Genomic DNA, 24,795 nt, shown 5'->3' on the forward strand with positions numbered 1-24,795 from the left:
CTGAATGAAGGGTTGCAGGCGTGAGAAAGATGGATGGTCTTCCTTTGTTCACCTTGGGTGTTTCTTTGTGTCTGTGTAGTCAGTCACTATAGGGCTCAGGCAAAGGAACAAGGGGGCAGGGTGTGTGCATTAAGGGCAGGCTTGGAACTCTGGGGATGTTGCTTTTGGCCCAGTTGCTTCTCCTGAGGGGTGCTCCTGTATCCTGCATGCTGCTGACTTATCTGCAATGCCTGGTATGTGGTGTAGGCGATAGCAGTGGATCCACATGCTGGCTGGCTGCCACTTCTGGCCACTTTCCGCATTGCCATGGTGCTCTTACTGCATCCTGATCAGCTGCTTGGGATGTGGAAGCAGCAGATGATCTCCAGGCTGGTTGGGGATGAAGATTGCCAGTAGCAGTGACAGATAGCCTTGGACTGTGGATACTTTGGGTAGACACCACAGGGCTGGCAGACATTGGAGCCAACAGAGCAGGGTGGTTGCTGCATCCTGTTCTGGCTGTTTGTCTGCAGCTCACCTTGGCTGCCCACTTATTGCCTCTCATCACTCTATACTTCATATTGCCACTTGCTGTGGCCAAGCAAACTGCAGCATGATGACACTGTTACAAGTTAAATATAAGGAAATGAAAGAGAACATACTATGCCCACCCCAGTTAAAAGGATGAGCACAAAAATATTTGTATTCAGAACCTGCCTTACATTTCTTGAGACTGCGTGCACTGTGGTACGACTTACAAGGTAAATACCTATTTTTTTTTTACTTCCAGGATGGTATTCCTGTCTAAATAGCTCTAGCTCAGGCATCCCCAAACTTCGGCCCTCCAGATGTTTTGGACTACAATTCCCATCTTCCCCGACCACTGGTCCTGTTAGCTAGGAATCATGGGAGTTGTAGGCCAAAACATCTGGAGGGCCGCAGTTTGGGGATGCCTGCTCTAGCTCATCAACTCGGATAGTTTAGTTTAAAAAGCAGGCATTTGAAATGCCTTTGGATCCGTGTGTGAGAGGCCAGCATGGGAACTGCTCTGGTTTGCTTATTTGGATTGGACAATTTGAGAAGATTTTTCTTCTGTAATCACATCACAGCTGAATCAATTCAGACATTACACCAAACTGTAGTTTGAGATCCAAACTGTGCTTTCTGGGCTAATGAAAGCTGTAGTTCCGAAACCTGGAGGGTACCAGATTGGGGAAGCCTGGCTTATAGGCATTCTGACCTAGGTCACTCTGCAATAATGATAAGATACACACAAAGAGCCATGTACAATTCCAGTCAAATAATCCAATGCCTTTTTATCCCTTCTAGCGTTTTATCCAGTATCTGGCTTCCAGGAACACATTGTTTAACTTGAGCAATTTCTTGGACAAAAGTGGATTGCAAGGTAAATCATTTGGTTTGTTTCAAGTGAGTCATGACATCCTTAAAGGTGTCTTTATAGCAGCATCATTGCTTCAGGACTCAGTTATCATTCTGAAAAGTGTAACCCTTCAGGTGGAGACCTCTCCCAAGTGCTTAAACTTCTCTATATTCTACAATAGTCTGTAGTTCAATAGTAAAAAGTCCACACACACACCCCAAAAGAATGGAACCATTAACATTCATAAGGAAATAACAGAGACATCATCTTTAGTATACAGCTAATGAAGCTGGCCCATAAAATGATTTCTACAGTTAGAGAGTGAGATGTACAAGTTCTAATTTAGTCAAAGGAGAAATGGAGAAGAGGAAGCTCAGGGCATGTCTTTGTGTGAAATCACTTGTATATGGAAATCTGTGCTTTTAATTTCTTTGATTTTCACAGTAATTTAGATATATTTGTCCATAGGATCCAAATGATGATCCTGTGAATTTAAATTGTAACTTAATGTTTAGTCATAAGTGTTCATACAAAACAGGGAGCTAATTTGTTTTGTCTTTCTCTTCTTTAGGGTATGATATGTCCACATTTATCAGAAGATATAGCAGGTATTTGAATGAAAAAGCAGTTTCCTACAGACAAGTAGCTTTTGATTTCACAAAAGTAAAAAGAGGGTAAGGATTACATTGTCTGGAATAAATTCATTTTAAGGTGTAGCTTGCCGTTTATAGCTTCTGTTCTAATTACTCATATGTTTCCTTAAATGTAAAAATGCAACTTCAAACGAATAATTGACTCCTAGAAGGTTAAGTCTTGCTACCAATGGAACCAAGATCTGTTTTTACACCACTGTGTTTTGTGCTCCAGCTAGGTAATTATTTGGTTCCCATGTGTTTTTTATTCGTATGTTTTTTAATTAGAAGGCTGTGAGCATGTGTGTGTGCTTTTAGGAAAGGAAGAACTTTGCAGATCAGAGGGTTGATGTAGTGCTGATCTAAATAGCTGCAGTGAGTTCTGCAGCCTCTACAAAACACATTTTGAACAGTCATATTAAATTTGACAATTAAAAGTGACAAGTGACCAACAAGTTTAATTAATAATTCGGGACTTGAAGTTGGAAGCTCAGTATTTGTTATTATTATTATTTATTTAAGCTGGCAGCAAGGGCTTTTAAGTTGATGAAGGCTGAGTAAGGAAGGCATTCCTCGAAAATAATTTTGGATATAAAATTCTTAAAACTCAAAAGTATGTACTAGAGGGAGTCAGCACTATGGAGCATATTTGAGTGAGCTTTTAAATGCTGGTGTTTTGTCAAGTAGTCTGGGAGAAGAGACATTCCAAAAGCTCTTCACCAGTAGCAACTGCATTTCAATAGAAGTCCAGCCCTTTGCTCCCATCCCTGTGCCTTGTGCTATCAGGCTTTTATCCTGTCTCTGCCAGCCCTGGGTCTGTAATCACTTGGGATTGCAGTCAACTATGTGACTAGTTCTACACGCCCAAGGAAGCTTTAGATTTGTGTTATTTGATAATGAACGTAAGAGCCTTGCTGTGTCAGACCAGATGTCAATCTAGTCCATCATACTGCTTTAACAGTGACTATTCATTGCTTTATAGGAAGTTCATAAGCATTATTACATAAGGGCAGAGTAGATTTGAGGGGGACAGGAGAAGAAGTTCCTTTGCACAAGCAGAACAACTCACACAGTGATTTCATTGGACACCAGCTGGTACAACTTGTGCTGAAAGTAGTTCAAAGGTCTTGTGACTTCTGTGTTCTTGAAAATTTGAAATGACTGACCTTAAGAGTATTAAAAAATAGAAAGATGAGTAGAATTCTGCTTTGCCATTTCTGTTCCTTTAATTGAGTCTGAAATGTTTAATAGTCATGACACACCTTTAAAACTTGGCTGAGACATTTAGGAACTTGGATAGCTCTTGAGTTACTCTCAACTTAGTAATGTTTCTCTTGCTGTTGATCTTCTTGCTTGCTTTTGCAGCAAGTAGAATCATAAAATCATAGAATCATAGAGCTGGAAGGGACACCAAGGGTCATTTAGTCCAACCCCCCCAAATGCAATACTTTTGAGTTTTAAGAATCTCAGCTAAAGCATTTGTGACAGATGGTCATCCAACCCCTGCTTAAAAACCTAGAGTAGGAGAGAGTTAAGTAGTTTAACTCACAAATACAATCACTGTAGCATACAACTACACAATGATTTAAAATATTATAAAATGCCTTACATATCTAAACATGAAGTTACCAATATCCAATAACATCCAAATGAAACCACAAAGCTTGCCAGCGTTAGCACTAAGCACTTCTTTCCCCAAATTATTTACACCTAGAGTCAAAAGGCCAGAAATCCCATGGGAGTTCTCCTTGCAGGACCACTCCCCCAACTCCTGGGGCTGGAAGTTGGGGCAAGACATCCAGTTTTCCCTGTTGTATTCAGACAAATTCCATGGACTGGGCAGAGAGCAAGAGCTGGACACAGGACTCCTATTATCCTTAGCGGTCTGGCATATTGCTTTTCTGCATGCACATGGGTTGCAGGGGTAGGGAAAAGGGGAGAGAGAAGAGCGGAATGCCCTATGTCAGCCATCTCTGTGTGCATCATGCCAAATATGTTTTGCTTACTGATTTGTTTCTAACTTCCCCATTCTCTTAGTGCTGACGGAGTCATGAGGACTATGAATACTGAGAAACTCCTAAAAACAGTACCAATAATACAAAACCAGATGGATGCACTTCTTGATTTCAATGTAAGTGCTTTACTTATGGCATGGATAAAGGCTAGACTACCTACTCCTGGTTTCATAAAACACTGCCTCTTAATGTCTTATAAATGCCCTGTTTATATTTCTGCCCTTTCTGGCTAAAGGTAGTAAAAAAAATATTCAAATGTAGTCTCCTATGGGGAAGAAAATGTTTGGTTCTAATACGTGTTGGTGATGCAAGCGGTACTTTCTCTGAGTTGGCAAATGCTAACTATCTTAAACTATACAGTATGTTCTCTTGGTAGCGATAGACAGCTGTTCCGATAGGAACTGAGAGCACCAACCACGGTAGCAACTTTCCCCAGCATTTGCATGGTAGTTAGAGGTCACTGGCACACCCCCTTGTCGCTTGGAAAGCCGCTTGCGTGCAACTGCTGCAGAGTTCCCAAAGCCAACGAGTGCCTTTATTTCACCAGGTTGTCATGTCACAAATTTATAGTGCACAATGTCAAAAGGCAAGACCGATCTTTGCCCTGCATACTGAAGACAGGATATAGCTGTGGATGTTTGTTTGTTTTTCAAATTGAACTAACTTCTTTCTTCTCACTGGCAGGTCAACAGCAATGAACTTACAAATGGCGTAATTAATGCTGCTTTCATGCTTCTCTTCAAAGATGCCATTAGACTCTTTGCAGCATATAATGAAGGGATTATTAACCTGTTGGGTAAATACTACTTTTTTTTTACATCTCTTCATTGTACTTAGTAGGCAAGACAGTGATCTTTGTTTTGACTTCCTGGAAGAGAATTTTAAACTGCCTTAAAGAGCTGCTTCTCTTTACATGTAAACAGAAATATGTAGGTGCCCTAAACGCAAGCTAGTCTGGAGTATTTTTGGCATGAAAAATGACTTGCTTGAACTATAATTTTCTTGTCCGGCTACCACACAACCAACCTGCAAAGCTGACAATTTTCTCTTTGGATCTTAGGGAAGGTGACAATTTTGTTAGCTAATTTAGCTTTTGGCACTCTCTCTTTAGGGCGGCTTTCATAAGTGGAATTTGTGGGTTGGAATACTTTACACTTCCTCATGGAGAGCTGCCATACCTCCAGAGGAGAGAGGAGTAGGCTAGGGATTCCTTTGTGCTTCTGAATAGGGTTTGTCCCACATACAATGTGAAGAGGAAATGCTGGAGTTGATAACGGGAAAGTTAGTGTGCGGCATTCATCTATGCATTTGTACAAATAAGCAATGAATCCTGTTAGGCATGGGTAGGCAACTCTTTTTGTATGCTCCTGCTTCTCTTTAATAGCATCCAAAGCAGCAGAAATATAGCAGCTGGAGCATTTAATCTTTGGAGGTAAAAATGTTTCACCTGAAGTATTTCCAGCTTTCAGGCTGCAGTTGAAAGGGACTGGGCCAGTCAACAAGAGCAACAATGGGAAAGAGCTATTTTCTTCATGCTATAATTTGTAGGCTTCTCAGAGACAGTTGTTTAGCTGCTGTTGGCAATAGGATGCTAGGCTAGATGGACCTTTGGTTTGATTTGGCAGGGCAGTTCTTAGATTCTTCATGCAATATGTCTGCAACAAGATTAGTGCATGGTACGGTATGGCCCAGTTGTGCCATTATGATTATTATATTTACTTTGGTATACAGTATGTACCTACCTGCTAAATCTTTATGCATTGGGTTGTCCATACAGGAATGAAAGTTGAGCCAGTAAAAAAGTTGAAACTATTTACTTACTAGTACTTGGTAGCCCACTGTGGTTCTCATGGATTGCTTATAATGTGAATGGTCGCTGTAAAGTAAAATGGAGATTGTGGTGCAGCATGCAGCAAAGCATGCTCATTCACAACTTTAGAATAACTTTGGGATTTTGTTTTGGGTTATATTTTGTTGAGGAAAATGTTCCTAGTTTGCCTTTCCCTTCTACACCATGTTGGATATTTAATTTCTATCTGAAATCATAATCATTGTGAAAGGGGGTGGTTATTGTTTAGTTTTAGTTTTATGTACTCTGTGGGGTTTTTCCACATTTTTATGCTGTGAATCACCCTGAGATATTGGGATAAAGCTTGCTATACTACTACTATACAACAAATGCTGACAAACTCCTGCCAAATAGGTGAAAGTAAAAGTAAATAAATCCCAAAGTGTGTGGATGTAAATAAATAAACTTGATTGAGTTTAGTCTGTGAACACTGAAAATTTCATTCAGTAACTCAGTGACACTTAATAGATTTGCACAAGATTAATACCATTCCCTTCTGGCTGTTGACACTCTCTATTTTGTGCATTCACTGTAAAATAGATCTCTGGACTGAAGGAGTCACATTGCAATCACTTTTGGGTGTCTGGTTTTCTGCCTGCTCCAGGGGAAATGGTCACCCTTAACAAAATCAGGCTTGAGTAAGAGGAGTTGTTCTTTAGTGCAAATTCTTAACATGTTGCTGTTCATCAGTAATACTAGAGTGACTTAAATACAGCCTTTGCAAATGCAGGGTTTTACTTTCTAACTATAACCATAGACTTGCAATTCTAACTTTTACTTCGGTCTGAGAACTTGAGGCTTCCTACTATGTCTTACAGTACTTTGAAATTGCTGTTCCTGCACCTAATCTCCAGCTCTTGAGCCTAAACATAAACGCATGATAGAGTGAAGAAGAGCTTGGTGAAGGGTGAAGGTTATCCATTTGCTTGGCAAACACCTCTGATCTTTGTAAATGGTTTACTCATTTGGCTGGTTTGGATATAATGGTGAGCCATAGCTGAGGTTGGCAAAAATGAACTTAGCCCAGGCTTATACACACACACACACACACACACACACACACACACACACACACACACACACACTCCGCCCCCCAAAAAAGCTTGGCTGCACTGAGAACTTTAGAAGGTTTTGCTTCAATTTCAGATTAGCTGCAGTTTGTCATGCTGTCCAAGCTGGGGGGTTTTCACTAACCATAGTTAAGATTAACAACAGATGAGGGTTTTGGGTGACACACCAAACTGCAGTTGATAAAAAAAATTAAGCAAGCTTCAAATCTTCTTGTGGCTGCACCAGAGAAGGGGGGTAATGTGCAAACCAAGGAGGTGGCTAGGGTAATTCTTGTAATGGTTTAGCATTTTGTTTAAATGACATCAACGCTATTAAACTGTAAACAAACACATTGATGACTCTTATTTTTAAAATTCTCTTATTTTGTAGAAAAATACTTTGACATGAAAAAGAATCAATGCAAAGAAGGCCTTGACATATATAAGAAGTTTCTGACTAGAATGACAAGGATTTCTGAGTTTCTCAAAGTTGCAGAGGTAAAAATTACTGGTCCATCCAGTTCTGTCATCATTCATAATGACTAAATGCTATTAATGAGAGTTTTATGGAGAATAAAAATCAAAATGGTGATAAATATTTTTGAGCTAGAATGCTTAGATTAAAGTGAGCTAAAGACCCGTCCACACTAAGTTAGGGCGCAGGGAGAATATTGGTTCATTCAAAGCTGCCTAGGAGATCGATCATATGACACCAAGTAATGTGTGGGAATGAATCAGCTTTGTGGTGGTGTATACTCAAGTATTTTGAGCTGTTACATATTGAATGGAAAGATGGCAGTCCTGCACAAGTTTCATCCCTGCATGCCTTTCTTAGATAATTAATTCCTCACATGGAAAGAAGTATACTCATATTTTGGGGTGGAGAATTGTTCCATCTTACATTAATATGTGTAATGCTATTTCTAAGCTTTAGTGACAATGAATGGGTTTTGAAGGGACACATGGGATAGTTAGGGGAGAATTAGGTCTATGTCAGGTGTTATAAGCCCATAGTCCACCTCAGGCCCACAAAGCTGCTTGAAATGCTAGCCCACAGCATATTTGGTGGTAACTTTTCTCCTCCTGTGCCACCACTGTTAGCATGTCAAAGCACTCTAGAAAGAGGAGGGAATGCTCCTTCCCGTTTCTGCAGTGCTTTGACCGACTAGCAGTGGTGACATGCAAAAGGATGAAACTTTGCCATTCCCAATTTTTGTTTTGGCTGTGCCCACTGCTGGCTTGCAGCCCTTTGGAGGGTTGCCAACAATGAATGCTGCCCTCAGACCAAAGAAGGCTAGCCATTCCTGGACTAAATCTGTTGTGATATCCAGCTCTCCCCACCCCCTAAAAAAACTCAAAAGCATTTGCTGGCAAGGGTTGTGTATGTGTCCTCACACCACCTGGGACAAGAAGTTGAGCTTGGAGCTTTCTCCCCTTCCCCGTAACAACACTGCAGATGGGGATAAAATGACCTTTCCACTTGTTTTTTTCCTGAGCCCCCCTGCCTCCCGTTGCCACAGCTGTAGCAGAAGCCTCAGTCTATTTCTGCAACTAAGGTGCAGTGAGTTGGGTCACAGAGAATGTTTGTTCTGAGCTCAGCCACACATGCACCCTCCGACGCATACATTCAGCTCATTGCATTGGGGAAAGAATGAGTGGCAAAGGTTCTCACAAGTTCTCTGCCTTGCTCCCTGTTTTCTTCTGCAGTTCTTTGTAGGTTGCTCCTTAATGTAAAGGTGCAGTCTTGATGGCAGCAGCAAAGGGGTGTGCACAAGCTTGCAATTTGACCAGGATTGTAGTTGCAAGGATACAAACAGCCGTCAGGAGTCCAACAGGAAACCTGTTTTATTAGCATTAACTTTGCTTATTCCATTGTTGAAATAAATTATATTGTAAACCAAAGGCCATTCCTAGTAACTCTGGTCAGGATAGATTTTGATCACTTATTCTTCAGAAAAGAGGCTCTTCATCCCCTTCTATAGCATATGACACAAAAAGAGAAGGACTGCAGAGCTGGTAAAATCTCTATGTACGTGTTCTTGGCAAAATCATTAAAAATGACCTTGGCTGCGTTGGGCGTTATTGATATATACCGTTGACACACTAAAGTAAGCAAGTTTATATTTTTCTTTACAGGTTGTTTTTTTCTTGAGTGATATGTTCCTTCATAGTGTGTAGAACAGCTTTTTTCCCTTTCATTTTACCTTCATTGTGTTTTCTTCATCCTGTCTTTAGCCAAACATGGTTAAGGCCTATTTCTTATTAAATCTATTTGTTGTTACAGCAAGTGGGGATAGACAGAGGAGACATACCAGATCTTTCTCAGGTAGATGATTTTATGCATTTGTTGTGCACGTCCGTTTGGCCTTTCATAATCAGAAGACCTTGGTGTAATCACTACTGCTTTAATTGGTCGTTACCATGTTCTTAAATTGGAGGGTTTGTTTTAAAGGGGGGGGGTTTGAATCTGTTGCTTGTTCCATTGTTAGACTTCAGAACGTTTCTCAGTTGCTCTGTTTCAAAGCTAATGATCTTTGCTAAACTACTATACTTCGAAGCAGTAGATTGCTAAATTTTAAATCAGCTTAAATTCTGTAATAGAGATGCATGCTTATATAAATATAAGCATTTGCACCCAAAATACTAATTCATGTTGGTAAAGATTAATAGTGCATTAACATGTTTATGTGGCTTAGTAGCTGCTTTCAAGTTTTACCCTTGGAACATAGTGACTACTCATTCATGAATGTGCCATTTTTTCCTTGTGCCGTCCTTTTCTATTTCTCTTCAATACACGGATGAGTTGTTTTTTTAAAAAAATGAGCAATCTAGGGTCATATGTACCATGCAGCAGTTTAAATAAAATTTTGGTGATGGTGCCGTTAAGAGCTGCTGCCTGCTTATTTACCTGCTTATTGTTGAATTCTTTGCGACTGGAGGACCTGACATTTTTAGCCTTTAATTTCTCAAAGACCACTGATTTTCTTTTGTAGGCACCAAGCAGCCTTCTTGATGCATTGGAACAGCACTTAGCCTCCTTAGAAGGAAAGAAAATCAAAGACTCTACTGCTGCAAGCAGGCATGTTTTAAATTCTCCTTGTAGTTGGCACCATATGTTGGGCAATGCTTGAAGATTCCTCAAATATACTTCACACGTTTTGATCATAAGACAATTAGTGGAATCTGTTTATATGTCCAAAAGAGTTAAGTGTTAACTATTTTTCTAGATTGTGCCACTTTGGGCAGCAGGTGGGCAATTGCAAGTGGGGAAATTTACTCCATGGTGGTTCAATTTACTGCACATGAGATCACATATCAAATAGAAGGATTTGGTGAGTCTTTCTGCTTTCTTGCATAAAGGTCTGAGGAAGCATAACCCCAGTGCCCACACCTAAACCTAAAGTGGTACAGTCCAGAGTATTGACTATTAGCTTGACTATTTGGTTGTGCTATAAACTGATTGCAAATGGCACATGAAGAAGTGCCATTCTGAAGAAGTATGCATGCACACGAAAGCTCATACTAATGACAAACTTAGTTGGTCTATAAGGTGCTACTGGAAGGAATATCTTTATTGTGTTTCGACTACGGCAGACCAACACTGCTACCTACCTGTAACTTGACCAGTCAGTCTTTCAGCCAAACCTACCTCACTGGGTTTCTAGCATAAGAAGAGGGAGGGGAAACCATGCATGCCCCCTTGAGTTCATTGGAATGCAGGGCAGGATATGCTGCATGACTTGGGTGGATGCAGCCCACAACTGCTAGAAGAACTCAACCTGCTTATCTCCGCACACCAACCACTACAGCAGTGCAGAAGGTTGTGGTAGCAGCTTTCTCTTGCCTTTGTCACCAATATAGCATTGGCCACACACTTTGAAATGAACTGATATAGCTTCTAGATTTCAGGACCTATGAAGGCAAACTAAAACAAGATGAAATAAGAACAGTAAGGAAAATGCATGTGATCTAGACTAGACTGAAGTGGTGTCTAACAGTGCTATGTCATTTTATCTCTCGGAAGTCCTAGAGATTGTGTGCTGCTTTGACTTTGTAAAACCAGGCCGAGTGGGGCACATTCCATTGTGAATATGTACTGTAAACTGAATCCTGAAATAGATGGAGCATGGCTGACTTCAATTGTTTCCATCAAATTGCCCTTCCATCAAATGTGTACAATCTGTACAGAAACATGGGCAAAATCTGCTTCCCAGGTTAAGTCTACAAAAGAAAAAGAAAAAAAGAGTGTTGTATGTTTATAGGTTGGAATAAAGCAAAGTGAAACTCTGCTGAGCATCTTTCTCTGTTGTGTCATCTGTATAACTGCCAGGTTTCCTTCTGTCAACTTTTCCTAGGGCTACCACTCTTTCCAATGCAGTCTCCTCCCTCGCAAGCACCGGCCTGTCGCTCACCAAAGTAGATGAAAGGGAAAAACAAGCCGCACTAGAGGAAGAGCAGGCACGTTTAAAAGCTTTAAAGGTGGGCATGATTTTTCCTTTGTACTGGGTGTGGTATATAGGCTGCCTAACGGTTGCACAGCAAGTATGAGGGACCTCAAAGCTCTCTGTCTAGCTCTGAACTCTGCCAACCCCTCCAGGCCACACCCTTCACTTGCCCTGCTCTGCATCCTCCCCTATTGCTTGTGCTTTTGAACTATGATAATACCTCTTCTTTGCCTGGATAGAGGGAGGTGTGTGTCTTAGCACAGTCACCACTGGATGGAAAAAGATTTCCCACCCTTAGTATATACAGTGTTCAAAGATGAAAAAGCAGGCTGTGTATATAAGACATTGGGTCACAGTTGACAAGGGTGGCTTGTTCACATTCATTTAAAAGCTGCCTATGAATACTTGGGTGGTTTCTGTCTCCCAAAAGTCGAATGAAATTAGGAGTAGAATATAGGTATTTTCAAAGCCTTTAGCCTGAATTTTTGTGGTAGTGGACTACTGGGTCACACAGAGAACCATTTATAAGAAAATGTAAAACCACAACAATGTACGCTGTTGCTCATTTGTAGTTTCCTGCCCCCTTTCAGAGGTCTTAATAGAGCTATTTGAGGGCTTTGTTCTGCTTAACCTTATCAACTGCCTAAGCAAAAACATGTTCGTTTTTTAAAATGGTCTTTATTTCCCATCAGGAACAGCGTCTAAAAGAACTTGCAAAGAAACCTCACAACTCCTTAACAACAGCCTCCTCTCCTGTGTCTAATGCAGCAGGAAGCATAATGACTACACCAGCCGTTGACATTTTTTCCACACCTAGTTCTTCAAACAGGTATGCCCTTGATGTATGTCAGAACTGCTCATAATTGGGGGGAAATGCTTCTAGCCAGAGTACATCCTTAAAATGAGACCCGTTCTGTAGATTTATTTATTGTGTAGCTCTTTGGCTTTGACATAAGCTAACTGTAAGGTTCGTTTATCTAGTGCCAAGGGAGAATAAGCCAAACATCCTGGTTAGGCAGTGATTCTTGAATGCTTAAGTATGCAACTGCTCAGGACACTCTTGCCTCACCAGGAAAGAGTAGAACTATCCTGTAATTTGTAGGGTTTTTTTCAGTAGACCAGAACTACATCTTTTTAACAGTGTCACAACCTGCATACAATACCTGGGCCTGTCAGTATAAACTGTCCATTGCAGTTAAAGATGCTTAGGGTTTTGGATTTTTTTTGTTTTTGTATTAAACAGGTTATGGGCAGGGGTTAACAATATTCAGTGCACCTGCTGATCCAGCATTGATGATCTACAAAGTATGAGACGTTCCATTGTGCAAACACACATGTATTCTCTAGATCAGGCACCCCAAAACTTTGGCCCTCCAGATGTTTTGGACTACAATTCCCATCTTCCCTGACCACTGGTCCTGTTAGCTAGGGATCATGGGAGTTGTAGGCCAAAACATCTAGAGGGCCGCAGTTTGGGGATGCCTGCTCTAGATCAGTGCTTCTCAAGCTATCTGATGTAGTGGACCACCTCCAATTCACCAGGGACTGGTACATATTTGGTCCCTTAAGCTTCCCATCTAACCTGGGCTGTGGTGGTCACTGGGGATTGGCAGCTGAAGGGTCATGGACTGGCACCAGTCCGTGGACCACCACTTTGAGTAGCACTGCTATAAGCTCTATAAAGCCTCTCAAAAAGATGTAAAACTGGAGTTTTAATATGAAATTGATTGCAGTGAAAAAGCACTGTGTGTTCTGGTGCCACATGGATACCATCACCAGCAATTGTGGACTTGACCTATGAGCACTACTTTGTTATAGAAGTGCTGGAGAAGAACAGTACAACAGTCAGTGTACTGTTGATGCAGTCTGATACCCGGAGTGGTTTGTGTGGCGGGACCTCACAATATGACTGTGTGCACTGTTGCTTTGACTGTAAGCAGCAAAAATAAACATGAGTTTAGCCCAACCAAATGAATGCTTCATTACATCTGCATTTCTGCAAACTGCAAAACTTGCAGCACAGCCTTTAAAAACAGAAGAATTATTGGCAAATGAAACCTCCTAAGTATCTGTGTGAATCTCCCATTTGTGCTATATATTTGATGCAACTAGTAGGAGCAATAAACCTGTGCCAGCATGTGAAGAACCACACAACTAATTTGATGAACCCAGGGAGTCATTGTGCTTTTGTCACTCCAATGGTATGCCTCCCTCCTTCCAAATAATACCTTACAGCAAGCTGCCTTTGATACTGGAAGGAGGTGGGGGTGGCTGCAGTTCCAAAAGGAAAAAGTCAATCCCTCTGGGCATGTTGAAGCCTTCTTTTGATCCTGGCCTTGAATATCTAGTCAGCCAAATTCTGCCACATTTCATGCATGCACACACATTCCATTTAGGAAAACACTATGATAGTTTGAATAGCTTTGCTAAGTTTTATGAAAGAAAGGCAATGTTGCTCAAGTCTTTGATAGTTGCCCTCATCTGTTTCCATAGTACATCAAAGCTGCCAAATGACCTCCTTGATTTGCAGCCAACCTTTCATCCGTCTGTGCATCCTATAGCCTCTGCGCCACAAGTAGGAGGGACCTGGGGAGGTAAGAAACTCACAGTTAAATCCCAGTTTTGGTTCTTCATAGTCACTCATAACCATCAGTAATATTTCATAGACTCTTAAGCTTTCCTGCTTATTTTTTTTTAAATGCTTGGGACAGATAATTCTTCACACCGTATTTTGAAGGATTGAAACAAATCATGGTGTATCATAGCACAACATAGCTTAACTTTGTTTCTTGTTTAGCCCCAATCATAGTTGTATCTTTGTAGTCACTGCGAGTTATTGTGAGCCTTGATTTCAGGTAAGCCGACTATGGAGCGAAGTCCAGAGTATCAGAATGATTCACCTTTGCCCTGCAAACACTTAATTTGTAATGCTTGCAGGGCCACCTGATTTCCTGTAAAATCTTATGTGAACATCCCAGAGCTGGTGCATTGCACAGGCCTTGCCTCCGAAGGTGGACAGCTTAGAAGCTCCTTACATGCTGGGCAACCGCTGACACAAAAAAGCTCTCCACCTTCCTTGGATTTAACTTGCACAGTTTCAACAAGCCTGCCTTCATGTGTATGGCTAAAATCATACAAGTCAAACGTGCAGAAGATGTGACCTACCGTGTTGCACTTTTCAGTTGCTTAAGCCATTCAGATGTATTTAATACGCTGGGCAATACCTCAACACCCACCCACCCCCAGTGTAATATCAATCAATCATTTTATTTGTATACTGCCTGTCACAGTGGCCGGAGTGGACTACTTCAGAGTAACGACGCTACGCAGCTCTGCATTTTATTCTTTTATTGGTGCTGCGTATTTACAGTGCTCAAGTCATTGCTATTTACACGGAGCGATGTTGTCAGTCGGTTTCAGAACCTCCTAATGGCTTTTGGCGCGTCTTTCTCCAACACAAAAGCTTTGGCAGACCCATCCTCTTGCCCCTCCTCTTCCTGCGTAATTCTGGAGTTGGGGGGATGGGTCTTCCCCCCTTACTTGCCCCTTCCTGTCCCACCTGGGACCCTGGCTCCTCTACCTTGCCTGAGCCTCGGACACGACTTCCTGCTTCCCCACTGGAATCGGAACTCTCCCTGCTTTCCCCTTTGCTCGGGGACGGGCTTGAACTCAGGAGGGGAGGGACTTCGCGATATCCCCTGTCCCTCACATCCACCCCCCTCCCAAGCTCTCCTTCACCCCTCCCCAGGCCCCCCCCATGTGTCGGTGACGACTGGAAGCCTAAAAACTCGGTGCTCTCCGAGCCCGTTGGTGTGAACACCTCCCCCCAGTCCTGCGAGCCCCCCCCTTCCGCCTGGGAGGACGGGAATCCCAAAAAGTCCGTGGCGTCAGAGCTGGTGGGGGTAAAAATGTTTTGCCAATCTGCTCCTTCCTCTGACTGGGTGGATCTTGGCGACACCCATACCTCATCCTCTGGTTCCTCAAACTCCGCTTCCCAGCGCCATGGTGAGCTGTTCTCCCGTGCCTCCTCCTCCTCCCCCTCCCTTTCCATGTGCCAGGGCTTGGGTCTGTGGGGAAAGAGGGCGTGAAATTCTTCCACCAAGAATTCCTCCTGTATCTGAGTGGCGGGAACCCATTCATTCTGGGACGGTGGAGCATCCTCCCATGCCATGAGGTACTCCAGGCCCCCCACCCCCCACCTTGAATCCAGGATGGCCGTGGCCTCATTGAGTTGCTCCCTGCTCCTGCAGCGACAGCTGTTGCAGTTCTAGCTGGGCTTGCTCAGCGATCTGCCGCCACTTCTCCGCCTCTGACACGCTCATCCCGGCAACTCCAAAGTAGCCCAAAAATGATTAGGAGGTTGCTGTCACAGTGGCCGGAGTGGACTACTTCAGAGTAACGACGCTACGCAGCTCTGCATTTTATTCTTTTATTGGTGCTGCGTATTTACAGTGCTCAAGTCATTGCTATTTACACGGAGCGATGTTGTCAGTCGGTTTCAGAACCTCCTAATGGCTTTTGGCGCGTCTTTCTCCAACACAAAAGCTTTGGCAGACCCATCCTCTTGCCCCTCCTCTTCCTGCGTAATTCTGGAGTTGGGGGGATGGGTCTTCCCCCCTTACTTGCCCCTTCCTGTCCCACCTGGGACCCTGGCTCCTCTACCTTGCCTGAGCCTCGGACACGACTTCCTGCTTCCCCACTGGAATCGGAACTCTCCCTGCTTTCCCCTTTGCTCGGGGACGGGCTTGAACTCAGGAGGGGAGGGACTTCGCGATATCCCCTGTCCCTCACACTGCCTTTCCAAAGTTAAAACCATGGTCAAGGCATCTGTGTACTAGTCAGAGTTGCTCATGCTGGGGCTTCATTCCCTCAACTGAGCTTTCTTGTAGCAATGCACCTTCTATCATATCCTCTGCCCCCCCCCCCCCGGAAGTATATGCACTAATTTGGCCAAGTTGCCTTTAATACTTGTCCTTCCTTGTTCATAGCTTTGACAGCTTTGCGCTCTCTTTCTCTGGCCCCAAAATATTTAGTGGAATAGTGGAGGTCCAGGCAAGATGGTAGACGTGTTTTTCTGGTAGCTTTGTTCATGTTTGTGGTTGCTGAAGTAGAATAAGCATATTCTGTCTTTGTGGACAAATCCTCGCTGAAGATGTTAACTAGAATGATGTAGAAATGGGTAGAATTTTCTGTATGAAGAATGTAAGCCTGCTTTTCAGGGTTTTTCTTTCAGAAGATGGTAGACCATGTTCAGGCCTCCCCCCCACGACCTGTTTTTAATCACTTGATAAATAAGTTCTACGTAAATGTAATCCATACAGCAGGAGTGGGAAATCTTTTGAGCCCAAGGACCACCATATTCCGTCATGGACAACCTTCGAGGGGTCAGAAGCAGCAGTGGGCGGGCTAACAAATGTGGCTCTTGCCATTGTGCAGTCAGCTGCAAGAGCCACAAAAAGGTTTCTTCATGTATGCGCACATCTCTTCATCTCAGCAAACATCATCACAGTTCATGGCCACTTTCCAACCAGGCAAAAGTATTTGAGGAGGGTGCAGCAGATGATTGCACAGCGTGGACAGAGTCCTGAGGGCTGAGGAGAGAGGCCCAGAGCGCTACATTTGTCCTCCAGGCCTGAGGTTTCGCACCCCTGTCCTATAGCTGTGATTGGCAATTTGTTTTTCATTGCCATTGTGCAGGAAGTAAACTTCTCAGCTGTTTTACATCTTGTTTTGGGGGGGTGTCATAAAATGGTTTTGAGAGGTGGTTCTGACCTGGAAGTTAAAGTGCAACCCAGGAAACAGAAATGTGAGGGAGGAAAGAAACTTAACAAATTATGGGAAACAGAAATTTAAACAAAACTCTACTGCCCTTATGATTGGCCACAGGGCCGTCTTAAGCGGGTCAGGCGCCATGGTGCGCGGATCGCTCCGGCGCCCCCGCCCCGTTTCTTCCCGCGGCTGGTGGGCAGGCGCAGCGTGGTTTCCGCGCGGCTTCGCTGTGCAGCGCCCCCCTGCCGACCTGGCGCCCCGCGCCACCCAGCCTACCCCTAGAGCCGGCCCTGATTGGCCAAGAGTTTGAAGGAGATTGGGAGCAAATTTGAGTGGGTTGGTTGGTTAGAGTTGGAGCACGCTTGGCAAATTTAATGATTCAGTCAGAAATAAGACAAAGTGGAGAGGGCTGCAGTAGACTCCAGAAATTGAACAGAGCAGGCTGGAAACAGCTTTACTGCTACACACTGAACAGGGAAATAGTTTAGACAAGGTTTAGCTGGATGAATTTGCTTATAAGTTTATTTGGTCTTCTGGTTGACTGATTACCGTAGGAAAAACCCTTTAAATTACTGCCTTACAGAAATCCTTTAGTACAAACTGCGTTTGTTTTGGTCTGATGTTTTGTCTGCAGTCTTGTTCATCCCACACCCAATTTCCTCACCATCCTATCTGATAAAGAGAGCTGGTTGGGCCACTAAATACTGTTCCAGAGGTTAAAGAGGCAATCGGGGATAAAAACAAACAAACACCATACGTTTAATAAAAGCAGTGAAGACCAAAGGAGAGGTTGGGTTAGCCGAGTTCCTCTCCTTTTCATAGTTGTAGGCTGCAGCCTGTGCCATCACATGTGTTTTGAACTGAGTGAGGGCTGCATGACTTTAGCCTAAATATTAATTCTCTAGCAGCTTTATCACACCATGTTAAACCATAGTTAATAGTTTAATCATGAATGTGCAGGTGGCTTCTGCTTTGCCCTTCCCCCAGTGCATGCGGGAGTAGCAAACCATGACCCCTTCCATACCAGAGAGGGTGGCTTGCTTTGCGCCAAACCACAATGTTAAATCAAGGTTTGTTCTTGACTTACCAGTTGTGTTTTGTTTAAGTGAAACATGCCACAATCCCCAGTTGGTTGAGCCAGGGATCATGGATAGTTTGTTGCTTCTGCAAGGGAGGGGGGTGAAGTCAGAGTGATCTGTGCATAACTGTTAACTATGGTGTGTGAACTGAGTCCAGAAGTCAAAATTTAACAGCAAGGTGTTTTTTTTTAAGAACTTGAGAGATAAAAAACGCATTTAGGAAAGGAAATTGTTTGGGCATAATGAGGAGTAATGGCAAGTCTTGGGAAAAGCCCACAGGTTGGGGGTAGATGATCCAAGTTAGAGGTGCTGCACTGAAGGGGTTCTTCTATATCAGGCATCCCCAAACTTCGGCCCTCCAGATGTTTTGGACTACAATTCCCATCATCCCTGACCATTGGTCCTGTTAGCTAGGGATCATGGGAGTTGTAGGCCAAAACATCTGGAGGGCCACAGTTTGGGGATGCCTGTTCTATATCAAAAGTGTTGTGCAGTATGTTGTAAGCGGATTCTGATTTCCAGAGACCAGAGTATTAAGACATTGTCCTTTTCAGGAAATAGCTGAATCAAGATAACTTAGAGAATGTCTGTTACCTCTTGCCAGTAAGCCCATTTATGTAGGTGTTGGGGGAAAATGCAAACTGATACTCTTAAAGCAAAACTGACTTACAGAACTGCTTATGCTGCTCCTGATTACTAATGCACAGCTAACCTGGTCCCCCCCCCCCTCTTCCTCTTCTTCTCCTTCTTGCTCTGCTTGGGCTGCACAGATCCTTTCACTTCTACTGCTGACGCTGTTGATGATGCCGTTCCAAGCCTAAATCCTTTCCTCACAAAATCTAGCGATCACCTCTCTGTCTCTTCTGACGTACTACCCACTTTCACTTCTAGGACACCAACTCATGAGATGTTCGTTGGTAATGTACCATCTGACTGGCTTTTCCCTTTCTCTTAACTATCAGACTATTCTGGGCAAATTTAGGATTTTCAAAAGAGAGAAAATAAAAATAAAATGAATGAGCTATTACCTAATGACAGTTTGAGTTCCCTTCCCAGTTGTAAATATATGACCTACAGAATGTAGTGCAGTGGTAGCTGTGTAAATTCAGATGGGCAACTACTTAGGGATTGAGGGCGGAAAGAGGATACTTTATATTCCTTCCCAGCCTTATTGTTTTATCTAATATTTGTAAAAACAACAACAACACCCAAAGGTTACTGAATTGGAGACAGTACCCCCCCTAAAAGCAGGCAAGGCTTTGCTACAGGCATATCAGCTATAGTGTTGCTCATCTAAATGAGCCACATATAGAGTAGCGCTACCTGCTGTGTGCAGTATGCAGTCCATGAAGTAATCTCTGTGTCCAGCTATGTGCCCTTGGCCACATGGAGTTTCCATTCCAAGCTAGATGTGGCACAATTTGACCTCCAGAAGCATAAATTCCAAGATTACCATGTCGTCTTATGACTATCGGTTTAACTCTTTCTGGTTCTCTAGATCGCTTCAATCCATTTACTGAATCAAACCCTTTTGTGGAAACCAAATACGCATCCACTTTTCAGCTCTGTCACTTTACTTCAGGTATAATATAAATGCCTTAAGGGTTTTACACTTGCTTGTTTTCAGAGGTGTAAAACATGGCATTTGATGATGTTTTCCCCCCTGTCTTTAGATAGTGTAAAATCTTCCTTTTTTTAGAATTTGTTGCTAGATTGCTTGTGTGTGTGTTATAGGCCACGTAGTTGTTGTCTTAACTTAGTGTCCAAACAATTGGTTAAGCAGATAAGTGTCCTGTTCCTTTCTTTCTGTAACTGTTCCTTCTTTGCTCTTCTGCTTCCTGTGCCTTTATCAGATTCTTTTTGTGGTCCTCAAGCTTATCCTAACGCTTCCCATTTCCGCAGTGAGCCCTCAACTGTAGCTGGCCTATTTGGAGGTAGGTAAAAGGCTTTTAAAGCCCAGGAACTTGGATTAATTATGTAAACGGGTAAAATTATGCAGACATGCCCATTTTAGTTTGTAAGCAAGCTGGAGAGTTGTATGCATTTCATCAACTGATCAAAAATAACTCTGAAACTGAAGCATCAAAATGGGTCTAGCTTGTTTGTAAAAATAACTTAGCCTGTCCTTGCTGAAAAAGTTGCAAATCTAAAGACTGCTTTAATCAGTTTTTCCACTGTATCACTTTTTGGTAATGGAAAATCACAGATTGAAACGAGTGGCAATTGACAGCGATTTGGCGGGTGCGCTTCTAAAGCACCCAGCATGACATTATTACCTTGGTCAAGTAACTTAAAGCCACTGTCTTTATTTTCTTTTATCCTGGAAATGCTTTAGATTTAATCAGAAGAACTTTGCAAACATTGATCCCATAAAACAGGCATATTGGTCTTCTCATTAAGTGGTGTGTGTGTGTGTGTGCGCGCGCGCGCGCGTGTGTGCGCGTGCGCACCCTTGCAAGCATGCACTGCTGTCTCTGAAATGGGCCAACCGTACTTAGTGCAACAAGTTCCCTTGTGGAACAGTGCCCAGTGCCGTTTTTGATTTAGCCATCACAGTGCTAGCATGATACATGTGCCAGTCTTGAGAACTTGAGCACCATTTTGATCAGATCAAAGGGCCAGCTAGTCCATCTTGGGATGCTCACAAGCAAGAGCGTGGTAGTGATGACCACCCCTTGTTCCTCATTGAAGTTTGATCCATTTCTGTCTTCAATAGCCACTAATGAGAACTGAAGCGTCTTGTTATAGCAAATTCTGTTGCGTTTTGCCTTTTATCCTGAATCTGCTGAAATTTCACTGGCTGCCTCTCATGCTGTAGTCAGTGCCTAACTTCCAGTGTTCTGTTGGTCAATACTGTTCATCACTATTAAATTCTATTGTGCCCCTGTTGTTTCTTCTAAACTGCCTTCAGTTTTCCTTTGTAGGGAAAATGCTGCATCCTGTGATGACTTTAGTGCCTCTCTTTTGTGCTATCTACAGCTTTGTAAACTAGGCTGGGGGAGCAACCAGAGTTGCTCACAGTATAGAAGATGTTGAAAGGACCATATGTTTATATAATAAATGTGTATTTCAATCCCTTGCCGCCTTAGTCCACCTTCATGTTTCCCATTTCTTCTACTGCATGGTACTGATCTGATTAGGGGAGCCTTCTGGAGCCGGCAGTATGTATAGGATTTTAGCAGTATGGTGTCTTGTAATAAAATGAGGAAGCGCTATATGCAGCTTTAGCATTCTGCCTAAAGAAACTGGTAGCTGGTACATGTCAAACTACCAAGTTGCTTTCAGTGCTGAAGTAGCCATAAGCATTCGTGTAATACTGCAACTACATGAATTTTTCTTTTTAAAAAAAATCTATCCATTTTAGCAAGAAGTTCTCAAGTCTCTAAAAAGCAAAATAGGGCATATTGGTGCCAGGTGGAAATGAATTTTAAAACACATGCCTTACCGTGCTTATGGGCATTTTATTCAGAATCCTCAGGATTAAAGTAGGTGATATGTAGGTCCTAAGTCCCATTGATATGTTTGGGATGTAGCAATTTAGGTGCCTGGGAAACTGTCTGAAAATGGGGAGTGGGGGGTAGGGTGGGAGCACCAGTGAGTGATTTGGAATACAACTCAATCCCAGAGGTGGCAATTTTGCAAGTAGTGAACTGAAATAGGAAGCTAGGAGTCTATTGTTGTTTCAAAATAAATCTGCTCTCAGATAGTATAGCGGTGACAAAATTGAATACACTGCACCAGGAGATCTTGTATTGAAAAACTCTGCCTTATCTGCCTTAAAGGACTGAAGCTGAAAAGGCTTACTTGTCCTGCAGAACTCTCGCTGTGAAGCCTACTCCAGTGCCTTTTTTTGGGGGGGGGAGTGTTGTTGTTGTTGCTCCTTGCCTATATGCAACATGCAAACTTGAGTCCATCATAGGTTTTTCCTCTCAAGGTGCAGTAACATGCAGTTCTGCAAGGAAAGCATTCTTTGCAGGCTCCTTGTCAATGTCTGAATACCCATAATCCTTTTATGGCTATACAACTGCTACTTACATGCAAGTTGAGAGTTCACATACTGCATATAAATAAGCTCTTTTTAAATGTCTTGTTTGTAGGGTTCACCCAGTCTCCTGTTGCTCCGTCGCAGCCCTCAGCAGGCCTTAATGTTGACTTTGAGTCTGTATTTGGCAACAAAACTTCAAATGTACCTGTGGATTCTGGTGGTAGGTCTTCCTTTCTTTTTAAAGTACCCATTTTTTAAATGCTGCTCAAAGTTGCGCAAAAAATCGCACTGGGTGATAGAACATTCAGTGCCGGCCTTGAAAAAGCTGTTTGGATCTTTTGGCTTGTTAAAAAGGGTTAACACATTTGTTTGGGACGCGGGTGGTGCTGTGGGTTAAACCACAGAGCCTAGAGCTTGCCGATTAGAAGATCGGCGGTTTGAATCCCCGCAATGGGGTGAGCTCCCATTGCTCGATCCAAGCTCCTGCCAACCTAGCAGTTCGAAAGCACATCAAAGTGCAAGTAGATAAATAGTAACTGCTACAGTGGGAAGAAGGTAAACGGCGTTTCCACGTGCTGCTCTGGTTCGCCAGAAGCAGCTTAGTTATGCTGGCCACATGACCGGGAAACTGTACGCCGGCTCCCTCAGCCAATAACGCGAGATGAGCGCCACAACCCCAGAGTCGTCCGCAACTGGACCTAATGGTCAGGGGTCCGTTTACCTTTTAAGCTTTCATGGACAACTTCCTATGATGCCTCAACCTTTTCAGAAATCTGATAGTTTCTCATCCACAAAAGCCTACGCTACAATAAATCTGTATTGTTGCTTGAGACATTTTACTGAAACAGCAAGGAAGACCAGGCCAGGGCCCTGAAAGGGCCACCAACTTTGCCTTGGCTTCTTTTGCAGAAAAACAGCATATAAATGCAATCAATCAATGTTTTCCTGCTGCCGCCAGTGCTCTTACAATTTCTTTTTGGATCTTGGGTGCCGAATATATGGATTTTCCATTTCTTCACTGCAAAATAACAATAACATCAATAATTGCAGCTTTATACCATTTAGACTTTAAAAATGCTGATTTTAAGATGTCTCATGCTACATTGACATGGATTCCATTGCCTTTAATACTACATGGTTTTTCTTAAAGGGTTTGATGAATTAGGTGGACTCCTAAAACCAACAGTGGCCTCTCAAAACCAGAGTCTTCCAACATCAAAAGGTCCACCCAACAAGTTAGTGTTGGATGATCTAGATTCATCTTTAGCCAATCTTGTGGGCAGTAAGTATAGTTTATATACTTATATATTCTTTGGATAACTGAAATATATGAATGGACAGCTTCAAATTGTTTATTTCTTGTTTTGTAACAGATCTGGGCATTGGAAATGGAACAACTAAAAAGTGAGTATTTCTTATTGCAGCAAAATGCAGGCGTTTTAATCCATTAAGCACATCTTTGCAGCAATTTTGTACAGCAAATGCAGACTAAGGTTCTTGAGATGAACCTGGCAGGGAGGGTGTAACACTGCCCCTTTCCCCTCCCAGGTTTTCAATTTCTGAGTAGGATAGCAAATGTCTTTGAGGGGGGTGGGAGCAGGAGAACTCTGAATGAGGGAAGCTGTATATGACTAATTAATCTAATTAATCTATCCTTATCTTGCAATAAATCAGTTCACCTCAAGATTGCAGACTTCTAGGTACCCAAGTCCAGTTATCCAGGGATTGTACCCTCTCTTTGCCTGCTTCTTTCTGCATGTTTGCCTTAGATTTGGCCCTTTTGGCCTATTTATGTAAGACTTGTGTGCTGGTGTCTCTAGAGTGGGTGCATTAATGGATAGTATTTGCCTTCATTTTTATCTATTTTTGGAGGTTTGAATAGGGAGATGTTGAGGTACATAGTTTCAGGATGAGAAATCTTGCTCTAACCTTGTTTAAACTTCATTTATTTTTAAACGTGTCTGCAAGAAAGGCAGCTAGATTCCCCTCCATCCCCTGGATTTAAGATCTTTCCTTTCTTTTCTTTTTTAAGTGATGTGAACTGGACGCAGCCAGGAGAAAAGAAACTAACTGGAGGCTCCAACTGGCAACCCAAAGTTGCACCAACAACAGCATGGAACACTCCAACAATGGTAAGCAGTTGCTGTAGGCATATTGAAAGAATTCCAGCAGCTCAAAATAATACTGTGAAAGTGTAGGAGGACTATAGGAATTTTGTCAGGAGAGGCAGAGAATCTTAGAACTTGATTGTGGGAGCCTAAGATAACCTGGCATGTTTCATTTAGGTGATATTTAATTGGATATTTATTGGCTAGAGTAATCCCAGTGGAGTCAGGTTTGTGTTTTAAGGTTAGCAACCTGGGAACTCAAACATACAGTGCTGATATAGTATCCTTGAGTGATGTTGAAGTCTCATGGCATCGACAGCCTCATGACAACAGCACAGAAAAATGTGTACAGTGATGCCTCGCAAGACAAAATTAATTCGTTCCGCAAGTCGTTTTGTATTGCAAAAAATTCGTCTTGTGGTTTTCCAATTTAAACAAATCAAAGCAAAAAAAATTGCAAAAAAAAAATCATCTTGCGAAGCATGGCCATAGAAAAATTCATCA

General features: G+C 42.6%; 1 protein-coding gene across 19 annotated transcripts in view; it reads left to right on the forward strand.

The window, feature by feature from the left end:
- PICALM (phosphatidylinositol binding clathrin assembly protein) overlaps positions 1-24,795 on the forward strand; it is an 80,138-nt gene that overhangs the window by 34,531 nt on the left and 20,812 nt on the right. For 6 of the 19 annotated variants that reach the window (XM_035114310.3, XM_035114314.3, XM_088668799.1 and 3 more), the window contains exons 3-18: positions 1,309-1,384; positions 1,932-2,034; positions 4,030-4,123; positions 4,692-4,803; positions 7,297-7,403; positions 9,190-9,231; positions 9,899-9,984; positions 11,261-11,384; positions 12,043-12,179; positions 13,844-13,944; positions 18,969-19,115; positions 20,052-20,132; positions 22,296-22,403; positions 23,334-23,465; positions 23,557-23,587; positions 24,216-24,315. In XM_035114310.3, the coding sequence (XP_034970201.1) occupies positions 1,309-1,384; positions 1,932-2,034; positions 4,030-4,123; positions 4,692-4,803; positions 7,297-7,403; positions 9,190-9,231; positions 9,899-9,984; positions 11,261-11,384; positions 12,043-12,179; positions 13,844-13,944; positions 18,969-19,115; positions 20,052-20,132; positions 22,296-22,403; positions 23,334-23,465; positions 23,557-23,587; positions 24,216-24,315 (1,581 nt within the window). Of the gene's footprint in view, positions 1-1,308; positions 1,385-1,931; positions 2,035-4,029; positions 4,124-4,691; positions 4,804-7,296; positions 7,404-9,189; positions 9,232-9,898; positions 9,985-11,260; positions 11,385-12,042; positions 12,180-13,843; positions 13,945-18,968; positions 19,116-19,696; positions 19,781-20,051; positions 20,133-22,295; positions 22,404-23,333; positions 23,466-23,556; positions 23,588-24,215; positions 24,316-24,795 lie in introns of all 19 variants that reach the window. The other 13 variants (XM_035114316.3, XM_088668804.1, XM_035114317.3 and 10 more) reach the window with 6 other exon arrangements.

This window comes from Zootoca vivipara, chromosome 4 (genome assembly GCF_965207765.1).
Source record: "Zootoca vivipara chromosome 4, rZooViv2.hap1.1, whole genome shotgun sequence".
Classification (NCBI taxonomy): domain Eukaryota; kingdom Metazoa; phylum Chordata; class Lepidosauria; order Squamata; family Lacertidae; genus Zootoca; species Zootoca vivipara.